This window comes from Rhinopithecus roxellana, chromosome 17, assembly GCF_007565055.1.
Source record: "Rhinopithecus roxellana isolate Shanxi Qingling chromosome 17, ASM756505v1, whole genome shotgun sequence".
Taxonomy (NCBI): Eukaryota; Metazoa; Chordata; class Mammalia; order Primates; family Cercopithecidae; genus Rhinopithecus; species Rhinopithecus roxellana.
Window position 1 is genome coordinate 67,289,892 of NC_044565.1, and position 25,358 is coordinate 67,315,249.

Consider the following 25,358-nt stretch of genomic DNA (forward strand, 5'->3'; position numbering starts at 1 on the left):
ATTTATAGCAGTTCTTCTGCTAAAAATAACATCCTGGAGCCCAGGGAGGAGGAAAAAATAAATGAAAATCACCGGGAACGGGACTTGATCACGTGTACCCGAGCCCAATGTACCCCTAAGGCGAAAGGCTGCGAGCAGCGCCCCCGGCGGCGCGCCCCCTGGCGGCCACGGAGTCCGCGGCGCAGGGAGTCCCTCCCGCCCTCTGCCAGGCGGCCAGCGCGGCTGCGGCGCGATCTCCGCCCCTCCCTCCCGGGTTGCAGGCGGCGGCATCACACGGGGCGGGCGGAAGCCTAACCAGTGTGAGGCTATTTTTAGCACCGTGGCCAGGGTGTGAATGTCTACAGAGCCGAGCAAGGCCTGACGCTTTCTTTGCTCGCTAGAAGAAACCTGTTGGTTTTTAAAGGTCAAAGATAAGGAAACTTGTGCCCCCACGTTTGGGAACACCCCACGTGCTGGCCAGACGCCAGGCAGAGTTCCATCAGGTCACAAACACACAAGAGCTTGGTGCTTTTTCTTTTCTCTTTTCAACCTCCAGGTAAATTCCTGATGCGGAGATGAGACCATGCCCTGAGGGGAGTGATGAAGGTGCTAGTACATGCAGGGCTGTGCAGAGAGAGGCCCACCAGCTGTGTCACGCAGCCCCTCCCCGCTTCCCACCGGCTCTGGCTCCCCTCTCCCTGGCGGGTGGAGTGACGTCTGGCAGCCTGCAAGCCTGGTCCAGGTGTGCGGTGGAAAGATGGAGAGGAATGTGCCTCTGGGGGAAGACCTTGCCTTCGCCATGTCGGCGCCAGCTTGCTCCTCGTCCTCTGTGCCTGCGCAAGACACACTCACCGTTAGTCACGGGCACTGCTGAGGGTTCAGGACAAAAAGCTGCTAACATCTACTGTGAACAGGAGGCCCTGCGGGGAGGAGCTGCTAGGATGCTGGGCGCCTTTCAAGCGTTGAGCTGAGGGGTGGTACCTAGGGTCCTCTGCCATCATTCCTAAGGGTCAGGAAGTGTTTCCGTGGAAGAACTGGGTTCACAATGCAAGGTTTGGAATGGGGTGCTTTCTTGGGAAGAACTGTGGCCCAGGACAAGGGCAGGGAGGACTGAGGTGTGCCAATGAATACTAAGAGGAAAGGGAGGAAGCCTCAGCCGCAGGCCATCAGAGCGCAGGCCTGGGCATCCATGGAACCGCGGCGCCCAAGTTTACTGCTTTTCGTTGAACTCCCGACTGTTGGTGTTTCTCATCACCCCTGATGTGGGTCAGAGAGGGCAGGATTAGGAGGCAGAAAAACCGGCTCCAATTCTGCTTCTGGCATAGAGCTTCTGGTGTGGGGCTTTGGTCTCCTCCATGTGCAACAAGGCGGTGGGGGCACATGGCTCTGCCACGTTTCCTTGCACCCCAGTTCCTTCTGCCCGGGGGGAAAGAGGGGCTCTGGCAGGCTCCTGCAGGGCGAGTCAGTTCCTGATTTCCCTCCTCGGCTGCCACGGCCTAGGCTTGCTTGGGAAAGGGCCTTGCCTGAATGCGCACAGTGAGTTCAGGGAGAAGCGTCTCTCCTAGCCCCTGGGGCACTGTGATTTCCAGGGCAGCAAGAGAATGCGCGTGGCCCAGGTGCTGCCCACCTCTCAGCTTGCACAATCCAGAGTCAGCGCAGGCTGAGACTGCAGGGGCCCCGGGGGAACGGGCAGAGCCCTTCAATGGCCTGGCGCAGTTGGGCAGAGAGGGCTGAGAGGGCCAGAAGCTATTCTAGGATGACAAGACTTGGGAAGGTCTGAAAAAACCCCTTTTCTGGATTGTGGGGCTAGGGCCCTGGCTTTTTCACCTGAGGAAGATGCCTAATTTTTAAATACAAGAAGTGGGGGAAGGGGGAGGGAAGGCAAGATTTTAAAATGGAAAAGTCTGATATCTTGGCGCTGGGACTAGAAAGAGTTAAGGTGTTGAGCTGGAAAATGGGAATGATGAATTCCTAAAGGCAATGAGCATCTGCCACTGGGGCAGTCTGTACTTTTCTGCACTGCTTCTTCAGGAAGTGAGACGGTGCAGCTTGGCCGGGCACCATGGGTAGCGGCTTGGTCAGCCCTCTATGTAGTGTGATCCTGCATGAATCACGTCTGTGGGTTAGGGACTGTGACTCGGTGCAGTGCTGGGTGACAGAATCCAGGGACGCACTGGCTGTGGTTTGGATCCCAGGAAGGAAGTGGGCAGTGGCTGTGGTAAAGGAGCATGGGAGGCAGTGCTCCCCAGGGAGGTGGCCTTGCTCAGCACGCCCTGTTTCAACCAACGGCATTGGGTCTGCCAATGCCATCCCAACACAGAGGACACAGGCCATGCCCAAGGACTAGGCATGCAGACAGTGCCGTGCAAGACAGGACACGGCCTAGAAATAGGGCAAGGAGGGCACATGGCCAGGGTGGGCAAAGGGAAGGGACAGTCAGGCTCTTGCATCTTCACCTGTTAGGACTGTCCTGGCTTGGGACCTGTGACTGCAGAAAGGGAAGGGAAGGGAAGATGTTGAGGAAGGAGGGAGGGGCCGTGGGGAGGCAGAGGACTCTTTGTACTCACCTGAGCTTCCTCTGTGTCCGGCTCCTCTGCTAACCTGTGGCAGCACGGGCAGAAACCACACACTGCGGTCACGGCCAGGTCTTCTCATGTCCCAGACTATGCTTCCTTGAACCACCCACCCCAGGGGCTTCCTTGCTTCTCCCCTGTTACTCGTATGTTGACTTTTCCCACCCAGGTATGACAGCAGGGTAGAGTCATACTTTCCATTACCATAGCCAACCCAAGGCAGCCATGGAGACAGATGCTTCTCAGAAGGAAAGTCATTAACAATGGAATCAAATCTCCTTAAACCCAGGGAGCAGTTACATGAGGGGGGCAAAGCCCACCCAGCTCTGAAAGTTCCCCAAGGGACTGCACCTTGGGTGAGGGCAGTCCCCCTCCTGCAGATGGTCTGCTTTGAAAAGCCATGCGCTTGCTCACCCGGGGCTCGAGCACTGCCTGGCCCCTCCAGAGCCTGTTCTGTTCTCTGAGGGCCACTGCTGTCCAGCCTTGCACCAGGGCTCTTTATGGATGCAAACTGGATTTACAGCCCCCACACCGGGATGGCAGGGTCTGGGAGGGGAGATTCTGAAGGACACAGGAGCATAACATGAGGCTTTGGAGGGTGGAGAAGATGTACTATGGGGGAAGGTGTCAGTCTGTGCTTCTTCTATGTGTCTTGGTTACACTTCTCTGAGAAGATGCATAGGAGGAAGGGTACCCCAATGGAGCAGAAGCGTTCCCCAGGATGCAGCCAGCCAGCCAGCGAGGGTGAACAGGGAGAGGCTTGAGGTAGGGGTGAATATGGCAGGGAAGTTCAGCTTGGTCCAGATTCTTCAAAAGTCCCATTTGACTCTCACAGTTTCCCTATCGAGCAGACTGTTTGCCTGACAGTGCTGACCAAATTCTGTTTATATTATGTCAGCATGGTTTCAACCCCAAAGAAGCAAATATACTCTCTCTCTCTATAGTTGACAGTTACAGATCTCTGGTGTCCAGGTGACTGCAGTTAGTTCTAGGTCTGTAAAATTTCAGGCCTAGCTCATGGCAGAGAATCAGGAGGTCCACCCACAAAAACACTTAGTCTTATAAAAATGCCTATGTATCAGCTACATTATAGTTTCAGGGACATATCATAGGACCTATATAATGTGGAGAGTCAAACATAAAATCTCTACCATCTCTCACCCCAACTATTAACACTCTTGGCCTTAGGGATGACACCAGAAAGTCACATAAAATTCAGGCATTCCCACAAAAAGATTTCACATAGACATACAGACATTCTGGTATATGCATTAAAAGACAGACAAGGAGCTCTAAGGGCAAGAGGCACAGAAATAAGAGATGAAGACAGGGCAGTGCAGGTGTAAAGACAGCGCCCTGGGGCCTGGAGTGCCGGGCAAGGGAAACCCAGTCTGATGCAGACCGGGCAGTGTAGGTGCAAAGACAACGCCCTGGGGCCTGGAGTGCCGGGCAAGGGAAACCCAGTCTGATGCAGACAGGGCAGTGTAGGTGCAAAGACAACGCCCTGGGGCCTGGAGGGTCAGGCAAGGGAAACCCAGTCTGATGAGGACAGGGCAGTGCAGGTGCAGAGACAGCACCCTGGGGCCTGGAGGGTCAGGCAAGGGAAACCCAGTCTGATGAGGACAGGGCAGTGCAGGTGCAGCATGAGACAGCACTCTGGGGCCTGGAGGGCTAGGCAAGGGAAACCCGGTCTGATTCCCATGTGAGGCACGGCCCACACTCAGAATGGAACCAGGATAAGGGCTGGAGTTCGTGGCCAGGGCAAGGCCTCAGTGGCTGGGGCAGAGTCCTAGGTTTGCTTTGGGGGAGTGAAAGGGACTGAGGAGAGGCCATGGGAAAAAGCTACTGGGGAAGGGAGGGGCAAGTAAAGGGAGGCCAGAGATGCAGCTGTTACATCTTCAGCCAGGAACATTCCACATGAATGCTGGGATTTGGTTGGCGTGTGTGTGTGTGCATGTGTTTGCAGCATGTGTTTACACCAGTGTAAATTTATCTCTGTGTATCTCTTCACCTCTTGCCCTCCTGCCTTCTTTCTTATGTGTGTGCAGAAGTCAACTATTTCTACATTTCTATGAAGCATTCCTAGATGTCTGAAACACTACTCTCTCTAATGTGACCTTTTATTTTTATTTTTTAGAGATAAGACTTTGCCCTGTCACCCAGGCTGGAATGCAGTGGCATGACTATGGCTCACTGCAGCCTTACACACCTGGGCTGAAGCAATCCTGCCTCTGGCTCCCAAGCAGCTGGGACTACAGGTGTGCACTACCACATCTGGCTAATTACTTTTATTTTTTGTAGAGATGGAGTCTTGCTATGTTGCCTACGCTGGTCTCAAACTCCTGGCATCAAGTGATCCCCCCGCCTCAGCCTCCCAAAGTGCTGGGATTACAGGTGTGAGCCACCATGGCCAGCCTAGTCTGACCTTTTGGCGTCCATGCCACATACGTCGTTCTCAACTCAGTGGTGCTGCTGTCCACTTCCTCTCAGGCCTAGCTCAGACTCACTAGATGATTTCAGAATCTGCAGAATGTTCTTCCTCTTCTCCCAGTTTCTTCCTCAGCAATTTCAGTTCCTTGCTGACAAATTCCTTGCCCCCTGAGACTCCAAAGACCTCTCTCTCTTAGCCACACCAGCCCCTATGGGCCAAGAACACTCCAGACCTGCTGTCCCATAGGTTTCCCTTTCTTGTCACAGCTTCCTTACCTGTAGTTGCCACTTGACTTACATCCTTCCTTAAATAAGACCACTCCACTTCCCTTAGTCTACCAGTTCTGCTCAGACTAAAGCATGGGTATTGGAGTTAAACTCAGGCTGTGCCATTTATCACCTGGCAGGTTCTTTCACTCCGCCGAGCCTTGTTCAGAATTCCTCCCTGGGAGGGCTGCTGCTGGCTCCTCCTCATCTTTCTCCTCAACCTTTACCTCCTTGGGGTGAGCAGCCATTGCATTTCTCTCCTCTGGTAAGATACTCTCTATCTCATCACCCCATTTATTTCCTTTGATTTGCTCATTTATTGACCTCTTACTAAGTACGAGGCACTGGAACACAACATGAACAAAACAGACTAAAATCTCTACCTTGGGGAGCTGATGTTTAGGAGGAATCCAGCAACTAACACATTAATGTGCAACAGAAGGAACAGCTCACCCTCAAATATCCAAAGAAAATTTTGTTTTCTGTTCAGTATAACATAGAAGGATGAAGATTAAGAGCATGAAGTTTGGAGTCAGAAAGACCCAGTTCTCTGCTTTTTTTTTTTTTTTTTTTTGAGACAAAGTCTCTCTTTGTTGCCCAGGCTGGAGTGCTGTCGCATGATCTTGGCTCACTGCAACCTCTGCCTCCTGGGTTCAAGGGATTCTCCTGCCTCAGCCTCCCAAGTAGCTTCGATTACAGGTATGCACCACCACACCTGGCTAATTTTTGTATTTTTAGTAGAGACAGGATTTCACCATATTGGCCAGGCTGGTCTCGAATTCCTGGCCTCAAGTGATCCACCCACCTCGGCCTGGGATTATAGGCGTGAGCCACCACACCTGGCCTAATCTCTGCCATTTAACAGCTACATGAACAACAGTTCTCTGAGTCTATTTCCTCATGGGTAAAACAGGGATATTCGAATTTGTCTCACAGTGTTGTTAAGGATTAGATGAGATCATCATACGTGAAAATCATTCTGTGTAGCTCTTCCCAGATGTCACGTTAAGTTAAGCAGGTTTAATATATAACGAAACTAGGAAGGCACTCCTGTCCTTTGCTGACACCTTCCCTTCTTGCTTTTATTCTTCCACGAAGCTACAAAACCATTTGGCTATTCTGGCCCACAATAATATCTTCCTTTTCAGAAACCCTTATTATACTTATATGCTGAAAGTTTTATGATTAGCTTTTTCTGCCACTTCATTTGATCTCCTGTTTATTTTGCATTTTTGGTCTTGCCTTTTTTTTTTTTTTTTTTTTTTTTTTTTAGGAGATAGAGTTTTACTCGTTGCCCAGGCTGGAGTACAGTGGCGTGATCTTGGCTCACCGCAATCTCCGTCTCCTGGATTCAAGCAATTCTCCTGCCTCATCCTCCCCAAGTAGCTGGGACTACAGGCGCCTGCCACCACACCTGGCTAATTTTTTGTATTTTTAGTAGAGACGAGGTTTCACTATGTTGGCCAGGCTGCTGATCTTGAACTCCTCACCTCATGATCTACCTGCCTCAGTCTCCTAAAGTGCTGGGATTACAGGTATGAGCCACCGCGCTCCAGCCTGGTCTTGCTTTCTTAACTAGATCATAAACTTCTCCAGTCAAAGGGTCATCTTTTGTGTTCTACTTGTATCTGCTTCCTGTATCCCAACCACCTATCCCAGGATCAGGAAATGAAGCTCTTGGTGATCGACTGACATTGGCTCCTGGAAGGTAAAACCTGACTGTCAGATGGGAAAAGTAGGTACAGGGAACTCGGGTCCGAAAGCTTTGGGAAAGGTGGTGGCAGGGAGGATGGCAGAAACAAAGTGGGGGAAGTTCATCCATGAGCTCTGGCTCCCCATTTAAACTAGGGGTCCTGTTGAGCTGCCTTTACCTCTGTCTTTCCCATTGTGCATCTTCTCTTCTTCTTCCTCTGCACCTTCCTCTGCTGTGAAAACAAGTCCAGGGAGGCCAGTGACCCTTCAGCACAGGACCAGTTCAGAAGGAGGGTGAACAAAGCAACTGCTGAGGCTTGGGAGGAAACTCTAGCTAACAGCTCCTGGCTGCAGGCCTCTGAGGGTGCTTCAGCTCACCAGTCTGCACTTGTGTGGCCCACGCCCCAGCACTGTTGAATAGGAGCCCGTGAGCCCAGAGCCCACAAGGAGCAGTGCAGTCACATCACTCACTTTCCTGACCGGGGCGGGGGGCATGCGGTGTGGGGTTGCGTGCCTCCGTTCTATGCCTGTCTGCCCTCAGGTGGTGATGACCAGGGAGACATCTAATGTCTTGCATTCAGGTTTAAGAAAGTGACCATACAATATATGGTGGGGGAATACCTAGATTAATATGGGGTTCTGTAAAAAAAAAAAAAAAAAAAAAAAAAAATCCGATGTTTTAGCTGATGATAAACTTAAAATGACCGCACAGTGCAAAGTGGCTATGTGGGAAGCGCTAATGCTGTCTAAGGTGCTTTTCCAGGGGCCACTCAAGAGGGTCACAGATGCCTTGTGCTCTGCAGGGACAAGATCCCCTGTGATGGACAGCAGAGTGCCCAGCCCTGGGCGTGCACTTTGAATAGGAGCCTTGGAAAATGGCCACATCCTGGTGCGGTCAAGCAGGCTGGTAAGAGAAAACCACGTCACGTTTGGAAAGGTTGAAGGAATTGGGTGTAGCAGTCTACAGAGGAGAACACTAGGAAGGGTTGTCATCTGCCATCCAACCCATGACAGGTGAGCCTGCAGAGGAGGGACTGAGCTTGTCCTGGGTAGCTTTGGAGGACAGGGATAAATCAATTACAGAAACGCAGATTTTGGCTCCCCACTGAGGAAGAACTTTCCAGTGATTAGAGCTGATCATGAATGAGCTCACTGGAAATATTCAGAGGACTGTTTTATTGGGTGGCAAGTTGGATTAAATGACTTCTAACGTCCTTTCCAATTTTTTTCTTTCTCTTTTTTTTTGAGATGCAGTTTTGCTCTTGTTGCCCAGGCTGGAGTGCAGCGGTGCAATCTTGGCTCATGCAACCTCTGCATCCCAGGTTCAAGTGATTTTCCTGCCTCAGCCTCCTGAGTAGCTGGGATTACAGGCATGCACCACCACGTCCGGCTACTTTTGTATTTTCAGTAGAGATGGGGTTTCACCATGTTGGTCAGGCTGGTCTTGAACTCCTGACCTCAGGTGATCCACCTGCCTCAGCCTACCAAAGTGCTGAGATTACAGGTGTGAGCCACTGTGCCTGGCCTCGATCCTTTCCAATTCTAGGATTCCATTATCTGTGAAAAAACTTTATAAAGATGAGGAGTACAAGCTATGTATATACAGTATGTATATACTGTATAGACTATATGTAAAGATAATCTAAGTATGTCATCTCATTGGAACAAAAACCTGTCAAGTCACTGTCAAGGAGATAGTAAAAACGTGTTGGTGTTGGGCAAAGCTGTTCTATTCATTGAGAAATTGGTACCCTCACATGTAAAGGGAGTTTATGTCTGCATGTTAGAGGGATACCATGCCATGTGTGGCTTTGGTCCACATCTACCTGCAGGCTTCAGTGACTGAGAGAACATCAGGGAAAGGGGCCTCTGGGACTCTGGGTTTGATGTCTTATCCTGGAGGGGAGTAAGATCTCTGGCTTAATGCTCTGAAGACCCAAGTTCTAGGACCAGCTTTCCCCCTTCAAGCTGCACGACCTTAGGTAGACAACTTTTCTGATAAGCACATGCAGCATTTCTAAAGTAAGGGACTGGACAATGTGCTCTCTAAGGCACCTTCCAAATTACACTATATAATTTTGTTGAAACCATTCTTTCCTACTATGAGACACTGCTGAGTATTCCTATAACCTTTAAATTTTTGTGAAGCTATTTGGTCTCTATGTGCTTTATGCTTAACGGTATTTAATGACCTCTCACCCTAGCAAGATGAACGCAGAAGCCACTTATTTTGCATAAACTCTAAGAAGTGGCCATGAAGTACAAGTGTAGTTAATTTCCATGGCCCGAAATTCCGTAAGAAATTTCCTCTAAAAGTGGGATTTCTGGCATCTGTGGGGAGCTGTATTAGGGAAAGTGCCTTCTAATCACCTGTGAGGTCATCCCAAAGGCTGTCACCTCTTCTGTTCATGTGTACAGAGGGGGGCTGTGCTTCTGATGGGGGTTGAGAAACAGTGCTAGAATGGAGAGGGTGACACCATCAAACCAGAGAAGCAGCGTCTGACCTCAACTGACTGGAAAGAGCAGACTGGGCCACATAGTCACTTTGGTCTGTATGAAAACAGGCAGACTTGAGAGCAGAGCTGGGGGCTCTGTCCAGTCCCATGACAACCCGAAACATGTGAGCTTTCTCCTACGAAGGGCTGAAAAATACCCAAGGCTTGCCTTCCCTAAGAGTGTCTGAATAAATCTATGTGTTTGAATGGTCTGTGGAAAAACTGCTTTATCTTTTTATTTAATAGCCCTGTTAAGCTACTTCAAGGTATTTAAAAGCACTACATTAGGTGGAAAGAAACAAAAGAGAACCATCAGTGTGAGTGACCTACAGCACTTAGGAAGGGAAACCATTAGTTTAACAGAAAACACGGAAACCCCACTGCTGTGAAATCGTTAGTGACTCTGGCCCCTACGTAACTGGCAGAGTCATGGAGATTCCTGGAGATGGGATGATACGTGAATGGCCTTTTATTTTCTCTCTCTTTCCTGGGTTTTATGTAAGGTAAAGGTCTTTGGGAAGTCACTGATGTGGCGAGGTGATGGAGAGACTGAGAAAGAAGTCACAGATGAGCTGAACATGAGGAGTGGAAGAGGCGACAGACTCAGGTCATGAACTTCAGGTGAAATCAGAGCCTGGTTACGGACAAAAGGAAGGAATAGGCTTCAAAACCAAATCAAACAGGAGAGAGCAGAAAGGCAGCAGGGGAAGGTCCAGAGCTTTCCTGGCTGATTCGGCTCCAGACTTCCAGGGAAGCTTCAGAATGAGGCGGTCGGTCAGGCCTAGGGAGAGAGAGGCTGTGGACAAAGCACAGATGGAAGACGGGGTAAGTGAGGAAGGGGGCCTGCCTGCACTGAAAGGTCTGAATTTCTCCAAATTCAGCTTGCTCCACAAGATGCACTCCTGAGATAGGCCTGAATGTGAAACCGCCCCTATGCAATCCTGTGTGACAGAGGCTCTCTGGGCAGAGACATCCAATGTGTTCCTAGAAGGCAAAGTTGGGTGGTGAAATGGGGTGGTGCGAGCTGGGTGGTGACGTTCTGCCAGAGCTGGCGAGGAAGTGAGAAGGGCGCGGCCAAGGCAGGGGAGGCCAGGAAGCCAGGTGGGAGCTCTGGGTTTCACCTGAATGGAGCTCCTTCACCAGGGATGACATGGTGTTGGTGATGGAGTCAGCTGCCACCAGCAGGTCATTGCGGAGGTTTCTCCTCGTACCTGAGGAGAGGCAGAGCAGACGGGGATGCCGGGGGCGGTGAGCATGGAGAAGAGACGGCTGAGCAAACACCTCCGTTCTGCCAGGCCCGAGGACACAGGTGTGGAATACCTAAGGGGAGATGGGGCCGCAGCAGCTCCACCCACTCCCAGCCACACCGGGGGCAGGAGGCACCAGCCCACTGGGCCCTCTCCGTCTGCCCTCTCTACCTAGGGAGCAGCATTCTGTCAATTCCATGCTTTGCCACCACCACACAATCCAGAGCCGGGTTCCAGAATAGGCATTCCACCGAGGTCTTCCTCAGCCTTGTGGGGGCGGGGCTCTACTCTCCACAACCACCACCACCACCTCCCCTTCTCACCTCCAGCCCCAGCAGGACTTCCCTCTGAATCCCCACCCAACTACTTAATACTGCTGGTCACCAGCTCCTCTGATGACTGTGGCAATGGCGTGCACACTATGCTGTCAGCACGGTCCCAGTTACGGTGCCTGTTACAGTCCCTTATAGGCCAGGGAATTATTCCATCCAATTCCTCTGGAGGAGACGAAGCTCAAAGGACAAAGCACTTCCCATAATCCAGAAAAAAGGGCAGAGAACCCCAGGAGGCCTGTTCTTGGCACACATCGGAAGCCTGCAGCCCTCCTGCTGGAGACCAGCCAGTCTCATGAGAAGGGGCCAGCACCTGACTTATTTACACTGTCAAAATCTGATCAAGCCAAGAGCACAAAACAGAAATGGAAAAACCTCAGCAGGAATCTTGTCCATGTTTGCAGATCCCTTCAGCTCCCCGCTGAACTCTGCTCCAGAAACTCACCTTGTGCAAAGGCCTCCTGAACGTCTCCCCCAACTCCGCTCAGTGAGTCCTGCGGACAGTGGGTGGGGGTGGAGCCGGCAGACGTGGAGCGCACTGGCATGGGCATCGGCCGGCCGCCTCCATGGGTGGGCGATGTATGTGGTGACCCTGTGGCCTGAGCCTGGAGATTCAAAGAGAGAAAATATGTTATCTCAAGTACCTGACCTCTTTGAGGAAGAAAGAAAGTACTTTTTCTCCGTCAACCAGAGCCAGCCAGCGGGCCTCAGTTCAGTGGTACAAGATCGTACTTGAAAGGAAGGAGTCAGGCTGCTTCCAAGACTGGAGAGAGGAAGAAAAGGAAAAAAGGAAGGGGTCGTGCAGGGCAGGAAGAAAGAACATCATAAGAAGAGACCAAGAATGGGAGGGAAAGAAGAGGCTGGCACAGAGTGGTGGAGGACTCTCAGGAAGACAGAGTGAGCTGTATAGCTGGGCCAGGGCTCTAGAAGGGCTTGGCTAGCAGGGCAGGAAGTAACACGCAAACAGCTTTCATTTTGTTTGCAAACACATTCATGTACACATTCTCATTTGGACCATCCCACCCACTCCCAGCAACCTGTGAGTGGAAAGGACATACGTGTGTGTGAGTGTGTGTGTGTATGTATATATTTATATATGTATATGTTTCTTTTTTGGAGACAGAGTCTTGCTTTGTTGCCCAGGTGGAGTGCAGTGGTGCAATCTCAGCTCACTGTAACCTCCGCCTCCCAGGTTCAAGAGATTCTCCTGCTTCAGCCTCCCGAGTAGCTGGGACTACAGGCGTGCGCCACCATGCTGGGCTAATTTTTTGTATTTTTAGTAGACACGGAGTTTCAACATGTTGCCCAGGTTGGTCTTTAACTCCTGAGCTCAGGCAATCTGCTTGCCTTGGCCTCCCAAAGTGCTAGGATTACAGGTGTGAGCTACCACACCAAGCCAGGGTGTATATTTTTATATCCATTTTATAGAAGGAAAAGAAGAATGGAAAGAAAGCATTGTGTCAGGCAACACAGCTTGCCAGTAGGAGGCATGGGAAGAACCCCTTGACTCCAAGGGTGGCAGTGTGCACTCTGCAGGCTGCGCCCCTACTCCCCCAGGGCATGCTCTGAGCATGTGGGGAGCTTGGCTGCAGGCTGCAAGCGGGGCCATTGGGCCAGTCATGCCACACGCACTGCACATACACAGTGAGGCTGTCTGGGGCCACCCCGCAGGGACAAGGTGAAAAGGACACGTAGTAAGCAGAAACTGAGCTTTCCTTGGGAGGCCCTGGTACAGTTGTGGAGAAAGTTTGAGCAATAGGATAAAATAAATAAAAGTAGAAAACTAATCAAGGGCCGCTCACTGAGATGTGGGCTCTGGAGCTCTTCAGCACGATAGGAACTGAGTGTGACAGGTGGACTAGGGTTTTCTGTGGAAGCAAAACTGGAAAAACTATAAGCCAAAGTGTGAGAGTGAGTTCAAATGAAGATAGTTATCCTTCTGGGGAGCTAGCTCAGAAACCCCACATACAAACAGAATGGGCCCTGAACAGGTGGACAGGCTGGACACACGACACCCCACTGCAGTGCTTCAACCGTGTGGCCACCAAACTCAACAGAAATGGATTGTTTTCTGTGGTTCTTACTTTGAATCATTTGTGTGTGTGTGTGTGTGTGTGTGTACACGTATGTGTGTATATTTCAAAAAGTTAAAAAAATACAGAAAACTAAAAAAGTACAACATAATTAACCACCCCAAATTGGTAACTTCATATCGTGTCAAATGTATTTCAACCTAAAAATATTGCAGAGAAATCTGAAGACTGCTTTGACCACCAGTTCTTTCCTGTTCCAGTTCTTTCCTCTCCTCCCTTCAGAGGCAACCATTATCAAAGATTTTGGTGTGAAACTTTTAACCTATATGTGCATACATAGCTATGAATAATAAATGGTATTTCATGCTTTTAAATTTTGCATGACTGGTATTGTACTGCTCATATGACTTTGCAATTTGCTTTAATCACTTAGCATGCTTTCTGAGATCTTTCCATGATACAAATAAACATGAACTAAATCAAAATGGATCATAGTAACTATAAGAGCTAAAACTAAAATGGATCATAGTAACTGTAAGGGCTAAAATTATAAAACTTCTCTAAGAAAACACCCAAACTATGATATGTAAAAACAAAACAAAACAGATAAACTGGCTTTCATTGAAATTTTAAACTTTTTCTTTTTTTTTTTGAGATGGAGTTTCACTTTTTCACCCAGGCTGCAGTGAAGTGGCACAATTTTGGCTCACTGCAACCTCCGTCCCCTGGGTTCAACCGATTCTCTTGCCTCAGCCTCCAGAGTAGCTGGGATTACAGGTGCATGCATGCCACCATGCCTGGCTATTCCTGTATTTTTAGTAGAGACGGGGTTTCGCCATCTTGGCCAGGCTGGCCTCGAACTCCTGACCTCAGGTGATCCACCTGCCTCGGCCTCCCAAAGTGCTAGCATTACAGGTGTAAGCCACTGAGCCCAGCCAAACCTCTGCTTTTCAAAAGATATCACTAAACAACATATGGACAAATCAATTCAGAATGAATCAATAACTTAAACATAGGAGCTGAAATTACAACATTCTTAGAAGAAAACATAGGGGGAAGGATTTATAATCTTGGATTAGGCAATGATTTTTTTTTTTTTTTTTTTTTTTTTTGAGACAGATTCTTGCTCTGTCACCCAAGGCTGGAGTGCAGTGGCGCTACCCTGGTTCACTGCAAGCTCTGCCTCCTGGGTTCATGCCATTCTCCTGCCTCAGCCTCCCGAGTAGCTGGCACTACAGGCACCCGCCACCACGCCCGGCTAATTTTTTGTATTTTTCGTAGAGATGGGGTTTCACCAGGTTAGCCAGGATGGTCTCGATCTCCTGACCTCGTGATCCACCTGCCTCGACCTCCCAAAGTGCTGGGATTACAGGCATAAGCCACTGCACCAGCCTAAGCAATGACTTTTTAGATATGACATCAAAAGCCCAAGCTATGAAAGAAAAACTAGATACACTGAATATTATCAAAAGTAAAACTTTTGTGCTTTGAAGAATACCATCAAGAAAGTGAAAGTTAACCCCCAGAAAGGGAGAAAATGTTTGCAAATTATATATGATACATGATCTATATATAAAATATATAAAGAACTCCTCTTACAACTCAATAATAAAAGGATAAATAATATTTTTAAATGGGCAAAGGATCTGAAGAGACATTCCTCCAAAGATATATAAATGTCCAATAAGTACACGGAAAGATGCTCAATATTATTAGGGAAATGCAAATCAAAACTATAATAAGACACCACTGCACACCCACAAGGATGGCTATAATAAAAAAGACAGGTAGTAACAAGTGTTGGCAAGGATATGAGGAAATTAGAACCCTAATACACTGCTGATAGAAATGTAAAATGGCCATAGGATAGGCCACAAAACAAGTCTCAGTAAATTTAAGAACACCAAAATTATATCAAGTACTCTATCAGACCACATTAGAATAAAATTGGAAATCAACTTCAAAAGGAACCCTCAAAACCATGCAAATACATGGAAATTAAATAATCTGCTCCTGAATGATGGTTGGATCAACAATGAAATCAAGACGGAAATTTAAAAATTATTTGAACTTAATAGTGACAGAATCTATCAAAACCTCTGGGATATGGAAAAAGCGGTGCTAAGAGGAAAGTTCACAGCATTAAATGCCTACATCAAAAAGTCTGAAAGAGCACAGACAATCTAAGGTCACACCTCACAGAACTGGAGAAACAAGAACAATCCAAGCCAAAACCCAGCAGAAGAGAAATAACAAACCCAGCAGAAGAGCAGAACTAAATGAAACTGAAACACACACACACAAAACAATACAAAAGATAAATGAAACAGGCCAGGCATGGTGGCTCACGCCTGTAATCCCAGCACTTTGGGAGGCCAAGGTGCGTGGATCACTTGAGGTCAGGAGTTCGAGACCAGTCTGGGTAACATGGTGAAACCCCATCTCTACTGAAAAAACAAAAATTAGCAGGGTATGGTGGTGCACGCCTCCAATCCCAGCTACTCGGGAGGCTGAGGCAGGAGAATCTCTTGAACCCAGGAAGTAGAGGCTGCAGTGAGCTGAGATCACACCACTGCACACCAGGCTGGGCAACAGAGCGAGACTCCGTCTCAAAAATGAATGAATGAATGAGTGAATGAAACCAAAAGCTGGTTCTTGGAAAAGATAAACAAAACTGATAGATCATTAGCAAGATTAACCAAGAAAAGAAGAGAGAAGATCCAAATAAGCTAAATTAGAAAGGAAACAAGATACCACAGAAATACAACAACAGATTCAAAGCTACTATGAACACTTTTACATGCATAAACTAGAAAACCTAGAGGAGATGGATAAATTCCTGAAAATATACAACTCTCCTAGATTAAACCAGGAAGATACAGAATCTCTGAATAGACCAATAACAAGCAGCGAGATTGAAATGGTAATACAAAAACTGCCAACAAAAAACAGTCCAGGACCAGATGGATTCACAGCTGAACTCTATCAGACACTCAAAGAAGAATTGGTACCAATCCTATTGACACTATTCCAAAAGATAGAAAAAGAGGGAATCCTGCGTAAATCATTCTGTGAAGCCAGTATCACCCTAATACCAAAACCAGGGAAGGATCTAACAAAACAAGAAAGCTAAAGACCAATATCCCTGATGCACAAATCCTCAAGAAAATACTAGTGAAACAAATCCAACAGCATATCAAAAAGATAATCCACCATGATCAAGTGGATTTCATACCAGGGACGCAGGGATGGTTTAACATATGTAAGTCAATAAATGTGATATACCACATAAACAGAATTAAAAACAAAAATCACATGATCGCTTCAATAAATGCAGAAAAAGCATTCAACAAAATCCAACATCCCTTTGTGATTAAAACCCTCAGCAAAGCTGGCATAAAAGGGACATACCTTAATGTAATAAAAGCCATCTATGACAAACCCACAGCCAATATTATACGGAACAGGGGAAAGTTGAGAGCATTCCCCCTGAGAACTGGAACAAGACAAGGATGCCCAATTTCACCACTTCTATTCAACATAGTACTGAAGTCCTAGCCAGAGCAATCAGACAAGGGAAAGAAACAAAGGGCATCCAAATCGGTAAAGAGGAAGTCAAACTGTCACTGTTCGCTGATTATATGATTGTATACCTAGAAAATTCTAAAGACTCATCCAAAAAGCCCCTAGAACTGGTAAATGAATTCAGCAAAGTTTCAGGATACAAAATTATTGTACACAAATCAGTAGCTCTGCTATATATCAACAGCGACCAAGCTGAGAATCAAATCAAGAACTCAACCCCTTTCAGAATACCTGCAAAAAATAAAATAAAATAAAATAAATAAAATAAAATAAAATAAAATACTTAGGAATATACCTAACCAAGGACATGAAAGACCTCTGTAAGGAAAACTATCAAACACTGCTGAAAGAAATCACAGATGAGACAAACAAATGGAAACACTTCCCATGCTCATGGATGGGTAGAGTCAATATTGTGAAAATAATCATACTGCCAAAAGCAATCTACACATTCAATGCAATTCCCATCAAAATACTACCGTCATTCCTCAAATAACTAGAAAAAACAATCCTTAAATTCATATGGAACCAAAAAAGAACCCACATAGCCACAACAAGACTAAGCAAAAAGAATAAATCTGGAGGCATCACATTACTTAACTTCAAACTATACTATAAGGCCTCAGTCACCAAAACAGCATGGCATGGTACTGGTATAAAAATAGGCACATCCAATGGAACACAATAGGGAACCCAGAAATAAAGCCAAATACTTACACCCAATTGATCTTTGACAAAGCAAACAAAAACAAAAAATGGGGAAATGACACACTGCTTAACAAATGATGCTGAGATAATTGGCAAGACATGTAGAAGAATGAAACTGGATCCTCATCTCTCACCTTATAAAAAAAATCAACTCAGGATGGATCAAAGACTTAAATCTAAGACCTGAAACCATAAAGATACTAGAAGATAACATCAGAAAAACCCTTCTAGACAATGGCTTAGGCAAAGACGTCATGACTAAGAACCCAAAAGCAAATGCGACAAAGATAATAAATAGATGGGACTTAACTAAACTAAATAGCTTCTGCACAGCAAAAGAAATAATCAGCAGAGTTAACAAACAACCCACAGAGTGGGAGAAAATCTTCACAAACTATACATCTGACACAGGACTAATATCCAGAATCTACAAAGAAAACAAATCAGCAAGAAAAAAACAATTCTATAGAAAAGTGGGATAAGGACATGAATAGAAAATTCGCAAAAGATGATATACAAATGGCCAACAGGTATATGAAAAAATGCTCCAGTTACCAATTATCAGGGAAATGCAAATCAAAATTACAATGCAATACCACCTCACTCTTACAACAATGGCAATAAAAAACTCAAAAAATAATAGATGTTGGTGTGGATGCAGTGAAAAAGGAACACTTTCATACTGTTGGTGGGAATGTAAACTAGTACAACTACTATGAAAAACAGTGTGGTGATTCCTTAAATAACTAAAAGTAGATCTACTGTTTGATCCAGCAATCCCATTACTAGGTATCTACCCACAGGGAAGTAAGTCATTATACAAAAAAGATACTTGCACACACATTTATAGCAGCACAATTTGCAATTGCAAAAATATGGAACCAGCCCAAATGCCCATCAATCAATGAGTGGGTAAAGAAAATGGGATATATACACCATGGAATACTACTTAGCCATAAAAAGGAATGAAATAATGGCATTCACAACAACCTGGATGGAACTGGAGACTGTTTTTCTAAGTGAAGTAACTCAGGAATGGAAAATCAAACATTGTACATTCTCACTTATATGTGGGAGCTAAGCTATGAGGACACAAAGGCCTAAGAATGATACATTGGACTTTGGGGACTCGGGGAAAGGGTGGGGTGTGGCAAGGGATAAAAGACTACACACTGGGTACGATGTACACTGCTTGGATGATGGGTGCACCAAAATCTCAGAAATCACCACTAACAAACTTTTGCATGTAACCAAATACTACCTGTTCCCCAAAAACCTATTGAAATAAAAAAACTTAAAAATTTTTAAAAGTTTATGTATCACATAATATGTATACATAAATATATAAATCACATTATACATATTTACAAATATATAAATACACATAAATATATCATGATATATACGTAAATATAAATATACATAAATCTGTATTTATGTATATTTAAATATTTATATACATCTCTCTAACCACATCAGCATCAGAGTTTCTAGCAACAGCAAATATTCAAAATCTATGTGACAAAATCATGATTAAACAAATTAATACAAGAATAAATCATTGCAACTGATTTGTAGGTATTTCTCACGTAATTGATAAAGGTACTTCCAGTAAGCAAGGAAGCTAGATAAAAATTTATGTTGTGAAGAAAGCACTAGAGATGGAATTTGCATTCTTATTTCAACATTTTCTTTGAGTAAATAAATTAATCCAAATGAATCTTAGTTTTCTCTTACATAGTATGGAATATTTTAAAAGGATTAATAGACAGTGTAGGTTTAAAAAATGTAGCCCAGAATTCTATATAAGAAGCCCTCATTAAATATTCCCTCCCTCCTTCTTGAAGACTGGTGCTGGGATGATTCATAATTGCAAAAATACGGAACCAGCCCAAATGCCCATCTATCAATGCGTGGATAAAGAAAATGTGGTAAATGCATACCATGGAATACTACTCAGTCATAAAAAGGAACAAAACAATGGCATTCATAGCAACCTGGATGGAACTGGAGACCATTATTCTAAGTGAAGTGACTCAGGAGTGGAAAACCAAACATTGTATGTTCTTATCCACAAGTGGGAGCTAAGCTGTGAGAATGCAAAGGCGTACGAATGATACACTGGTCTGCAATCTCAGCACTTTGGGAGGCCAAGATGCGTGGATCACTTGAGGACAGGAGTTCAAGACCAGCCTGGCCAACATGGTGAACCCTCATCTCTACTAAAAATACAAAAATTAGCCAGATGTGGTGGTTCATGTCTGTAATCCCAGCTACTTGCAAGGCTGAGGCAGGAGAATCACTTGAACCCAGGAGGTGGAGGTTGCAGTGAGCTGAGATTGTGTCACTGCACTCCAATCTGGGTGACAGAGCAAGACCCTGTCTCAGGAAAAAAAAAAAAAAAAAAAAATGATACACTGGACTTTTGGGACTTGAGGGAAAGGGTGGCAGGGGGGTGACGGATAAAAGACTACACATTGGGTACAGTATACACTGCTTGGGTGATGGGTGCACCAAAATCTCAGAAATCACTAGAGAACTTATCCATGTAACCAAACCCCGCCCCTGTGTTCCCCCAAAACCTATTGAAATTAAAAAAAAGGAACTTAAAAAAAAAAAAAAGACTGGTGCTAGGGATAGCTCTTGTGATCATTCTGCAGTATCGTTAATGTTCTGTTTTCCTAACATTAAAACTTCAATCTGAGCACTGTTTTGTCTCCCCCACTACTTTTCCCATTACCACCTTCCAATCCTTCACTGTCATGTATTTGTAGACTGTGATTCTAGGAAAATCTCAACAATTTCTGAATTGAATATAAGTTAAAAGGGATAAATTTGTCTTGAGATTTTAGGTAACTTAATTTCTTTAAGCCATCTATGGAATAAAGATCAAATGCCACACCCCCCACCCCCTCCCCACCCCCACAAAGTAAAACGGTGCAGCTGCTTTGGACAGACTGGCAGCAATTCCATTCATAGGTATATAGCCATGAAACATGAAAACATGTCCACACAAAAATCTGAACCCAAATGTTCATAGCAGTGTTATTCGACATAGCCAAAAAGTCAAAACCACTCAAATGTCCACTAATTCGGGAGGCCAAGGGAGAAGAATTGCTTGAATCTGGGAGGCAGAGGTTGCAGTGAGCTGAGATTACGCCACTGCACTCCAGCCTGGGCGACAGAAAGAGACTCCACTCCGTCTCAAAAAAAAAAAAAAGAAAAGAAAAGAAAACATTATGCTACATGCAAGAAGCCAGTCACAGAAGACCACATATTGTATGATTCTATTTATATAAAATGTCCAGAATAGGCAAATCTCAGGGCACAGGAAGCAGGATAAGAATCTCTGAGGGCTGGTTTCAGAGTTTGCCTGGAAAAGCCTAGATTAAGTGACCAGTTCAGACAGCGTGGGAACTCAAGATAGAAATTAAATCCACTTAAAGACAAAGAATGGGCTGGGCCCAGTGGCTCATGCTTGTAATCCCAGCACTTTGGAAGGCTGATGTGGGTGCATCACCTGAGGTCAGGAGTTCGAGACCAGCCTGGCCATCATGGCGAAACCCTGTCTCTACTAAAAATACAAAAATTAGCTGGGCGTGGTGGTGCATGCCTGTAATCCCAGCTACTCGGGAGGCTGATGCAGGAGAATCACTTGAACCCAGGAGGTGGAGTTTGCAGTGAGCCGAAATGCTGCTGCTGACCTCTAGCCTGGGCGAGAGAGTGAGACTCTATCTCAAAAAAACGAACAAACAAAAAAAGAAGCATGACCTCTGAAATGCTAACACACTTCACTGTAAGACAGACGGCCAAGCCAGCATTAAACATATGGCAAGGACTCAGGAATCTCCCTCTGTATGATCTGGGCCCGGTACCATGGCCTGAGGACCGCACTTCAGAGTCACAGGACCCAGGTTAACATCCAGGCTGCTTCGTAACAGAATGATACTGAACCTTTGCAAATACTTTGATATTGAAATGATGATGGGGGATGAGACAAGAGGGGTAGGCAGGGTAGCCAGCCACATGTGTCTAAAGCTCTAGCATCTGGAAGTGAAACCTCCTGCCCACCATCAGCCTGGAAATAATCAGACCCTCTTCCTGGGATCATCACCCAGGACATGCCTTCTGAGGAAGATAAAAACCAGATTCTAGAAGTTGTGTTTGTTCAGAGCAGTTGAAAGAGAAAAGCTACGACTTCTGGGCAGGTGTTATTTCTCCATGGGTCTTATGCCCCAGTCCTTGGCATTAGGATCATACTGGATGAAAATGAAGCCAGGAAAGAGCTGTCAGGGCCCTCCATGAATTCTGGTTTGGGTAGGGTAATACCAGTTTGCAATCCTGGGTGGGTCAGAGGCAGAAGTGACAGCCCACCAATATGCACGGGCTTTTGCCAGGCCTGAGGCTGAGGGTTCAGGAAGCCCGGAGACTGGAGCTGATCTTGGATGAGGTATACATCACGCAAGGGATGTCAACCAACTCTGCTTCTTGATGGTTTTGACAAAAAAGCAAAAGTGTGGGCCTGTCCACACTTGACTCTGTTGATGGGACCGTGCTCTCTCTTGCCATTCTCTCTGCTGGGAGTGCTACTCTCCCCCATGCTGTCTGACTGGCTCCAGCTGGTCCCCTGGGCATCAATCTCACTGCCATCTCCTCTAGGACGAGACAATGTCTTCCTGAGATGCTCCCACGGACCCTTGTGTGTCTCCATCACAGCACTATCTCGCTTCTTAAATTCCATCCTCTGAATCCCTGTGCTTAGCACTGGTAAATTCTTAATAAACACTTGTCAAATGACAATGAAGGGCATCACATTTTTGGCCCTTTTTCTTCTGTCATGAAAAGTGGAAAAGAACAGGAAAAGGGCTAGAGCAGGTAGTAATCTCCAGGGAGTAATACATCTATCAGTCGTCAGTGAATCTTTTCTTTTTTGAGACGGAGTCTCACTCTGTCACCAGGCTGGAGTGTGGTGGCATGATCTCGGCTCACTGCAACCTCCACCTCTCGGGTTCAAATGATTCTCCTGCCTCAGTCTCTTGAGTAGCTGGGACTACAGGCGTGCGCCACCACGCCCAGCTAATTTTTATATTTTTAGTAGAGATGGGGTTTCACCATGTTGGCCAGTATGGTCTCAATCTCTTGGCCTCATGATCCACCCGCCTCGGCCTCTCAAAGTGCTGAGATTACAGGTGTGAGCCACTGAGCCTCTTTTTTTTTTTTTTTTTTTTTTTTTTTTGAGACAGGATCTTGCTCTGTCTCCCACACTGGAGTGCAGTGGTGTGATCTCGGCTCACTGCAACCTCCGCCTCCTGGGTTCAAGCAATTCTCGTGCCTCACCCTCCTGAGCAGCTGGGATTACAGACGTAAACTACCACATCTGGCTAATTTTTTGTATTTTTAGTAGAGACAGAGTTTTGCTATGTTGGCCAGGCTGGTCTTGAACTCCTGTCCTCATGTGATCTGCCCACCTCGGCCTCCCAAAGTGCTGGGATTACAGGAGTGCTGGGCCCAGCCAACCAGTGAGTCTTTATGTGAGATACTTTAGATAAGCAAATGTGGTCACCAGATCTCTGAGATGGCCCCAAGTGACCCTCCCCTGCATTCATATCCGGGTGTAGTCTCCTCCCCTTCGATGTGGGCTGGGCCTACTGACTCGCTGCTAATGAATCAGACAAGTGGGATATCACTTCCAAGGAGAGGTTATAGAAGACTCTGACTCTCTTCCTTGCTCTCACTCTCTCCTGCTTCCTTGTCCTGGTGAAGGCAGCTGCCATTCTGTGAGCTGCCCTGGGAATGGGCCCTGTGGCAGGACCGATGGTGGCTTTCAGCCATCAGCCAGCACCAAACTGCGGCCCTGAGTCCAAGGAAACATGAGGATCTGAGTCCTGCCAAGAGCCACATGCTGCTGGGCCTTGAGGTGACAACGCCTTGATGGCAGCCTTGTGCGAGACACTGAACTGAGGGGTCTGGGAAGATGGCAGCTGGGTTGCTGTGAGGTAATCCATACTTGTTATTTATTAGTAAACATGTGTTCTCCAAAGCAGCTACGTTTTGGGGTACGTTGTTGTACAGCAACAGCTGACTCATATGCTAAGGTTAATTTTTAAAAATACATTATTAGATCAATCCCATATGATGACATCTGATGAACAGAGAGCGGGTGGATGAATTCTGACATATGTGAGACCAGAACCAGAGGCCCTCAGAGGAACAAGCCAAAGAGCCCAGGAAAGAGGCCTCCAGATGAGACGGGAGGCAGGGATATGCAATTGAGAAAAAAACTTCTCTGATTTGGGAATGTGCAGAGGGCCCTGAGTACATCAGCCTGTCCTGACACCAGAAGACTCACCTCTTCACTTTGTCAGTCATGACCGGGGCCTAGAGGCATTTCTCAGCTGCAAACTCGTTGACCCTGAAGAACAGGGAAAACTGCAGGCTCTCTGGCTCTTACCACATCCCAGGTGGGCACTGAGGAGGCAGCATGCTTCAGTGAAAAGGGTATAGAGTGAGATTTCGGGAGATTTGGGCTCTTCTTTTGATTCTGTAGCACATGCATTTTAAGTTTTCTGGGGCTCAGTCTTATTTGTAAACTGAGGGAACTCAACTGGATAAAAACTGTATTTTTCAGATATAAAATTCTGTGACCTCTGATCTTCGCTAAGTTAACCTCATCTCAGACATGGCAAGAACCAACACTCTGCTTCAGTTCTGACCATTCTGTCCATGAGGAATGCTCTTCTGGGGTCCCAGCAGCATCTCGGTCATGTCATGGCATATTCTGCTTCTAATTTTCCTTTCTCACGAGTGGAGTCAGTACCATAGCTGCTGGCCACTGAGGCCTTGTGCAGATGATGCTGATGAGGAGGTGTAGGGAGAAGGCTACTCTGTAGAAGATGGAACTATCTCAGGAACAAGTTTGAAATAAGGTCCTTCTAACTAAATAAGCACAAACTAGAGTGTGTGGCGCATATGCAGTCTGAGAAGCCTTCTGTGCACAGCAACATTCCTGACGTGCTGACAATCACCTCTGAATCTGGCTGGAGTTTGTTCATTCTGTTTACTTGATAGGCACAGGCCAGACAGAACACACTAAAAATCAAGATGGAGCACCGCCCTGTGCAAATGCACCTCGTCTCAAAAGCACAGATGGGCTTTATGTTCAGAGAGGCGGGCTCTTCTCCATGGAGACTGCCGAACACTCGCTCAGTGCGAACCAGTCTAGAATACGCGGCACAGTGGGAGACTTGGGCGGGGGGCATCACAGTTGGCACCCTGAGAATACGGGAAACCTGAGAAACACGTAGAAATCTGCTAAGGTAGAGGAACTAGTCAGGTGGCTTGAAGGATGGGGATGTGCTGTCCAATGACAGGAACAAAAGACTCTTGTGCCTTTGGGTTTCAGCTGCCAGGAGAGGGCAATTCACCTGGAGAAGCAAGGGAAGCTCTGCAATGTGCTACTCAGTGTTTTAAGGTTTCCTGATACAAGGACAGTGGAATCTTGTTGTAGTACAAGCTGTAACAAAGGCTTGACTCCAGTACAGGCCAATCATGTGTCTAACCAATAACCACACACAATATATGCCCTGTGACTCAGGTTCTCTTAATAAAGAGGTCCCTTGTATAACAGTTGGAAACAATTCTGTTGCAAATGTAGAGCCAGTGAAACATTACAATCTGATAAGCTCTCCAGACTGCTGGCTCTTCATTTTCAAATCAGCAAAGACCCTGAGAACCCGAGAAAGCTCTGCGTCATGTTCCAAGAAAAGTGTTCAGAAGTTACAAATTCAGAGGGTTCAGGACCCCAGCAAACTAGCTTTAGTCCAACATTCATTTTTCATTTGAGGAGGCTGAGGTCAAGAGCGGTCACAAGGTCACACACAAAATCAGTAGATAGGCTAGGACTGGTCCCTGGGTCTGCTAATTGCCTCAAACTGCTAGGAGAAAAGTAAGCATATTAGGATCACAGCACAATGTTTCTGACACCAAAAGGAACACGGATCAGTTAAGACTTCTGACG

General features: G+C 46.5%; 1 protein-coding gene across 17 annotated transcripts in view; it reads right to left on the reverse strand.

The window, feature by feature from the left end:
* Positions 1-501: 501 nt before the first annotated feature.
* Positions 502-25,358, reverse strand: part of DTNB (dystrobrevin beta) — a 299,924-nt gene continuing 275,067 nt past the window's right edge. For 3 of the 17 annotated variants that reach the window (XM_030920977.1, XM_030920976.1, XM_030920980.1), the window contains 2 exons: positions 11,461-11,620; positions 8,370-10,647 (listed from right to left, as the gene is read on the reverse strand). In XM_030920977.1, the coding sequence (XP_030776837.1) occupies positions 10,421-10,647; positions 11,461-11,620 (387 nt within the window). In that variant the 3' untranslated portion in view covers positions 8,370-10,420. Of the gene's footprint in view, positions 2,581-6,712; positions 7,175-8,369; positions 10,757-11,460; positions 11,621-25,358 lie in introns of those variants that run through there. The other 14 variants (XM_030920984.1, XM_010383015.2, XM_030920988.1 and 11 more) reach the window with 11 other exon arrangements.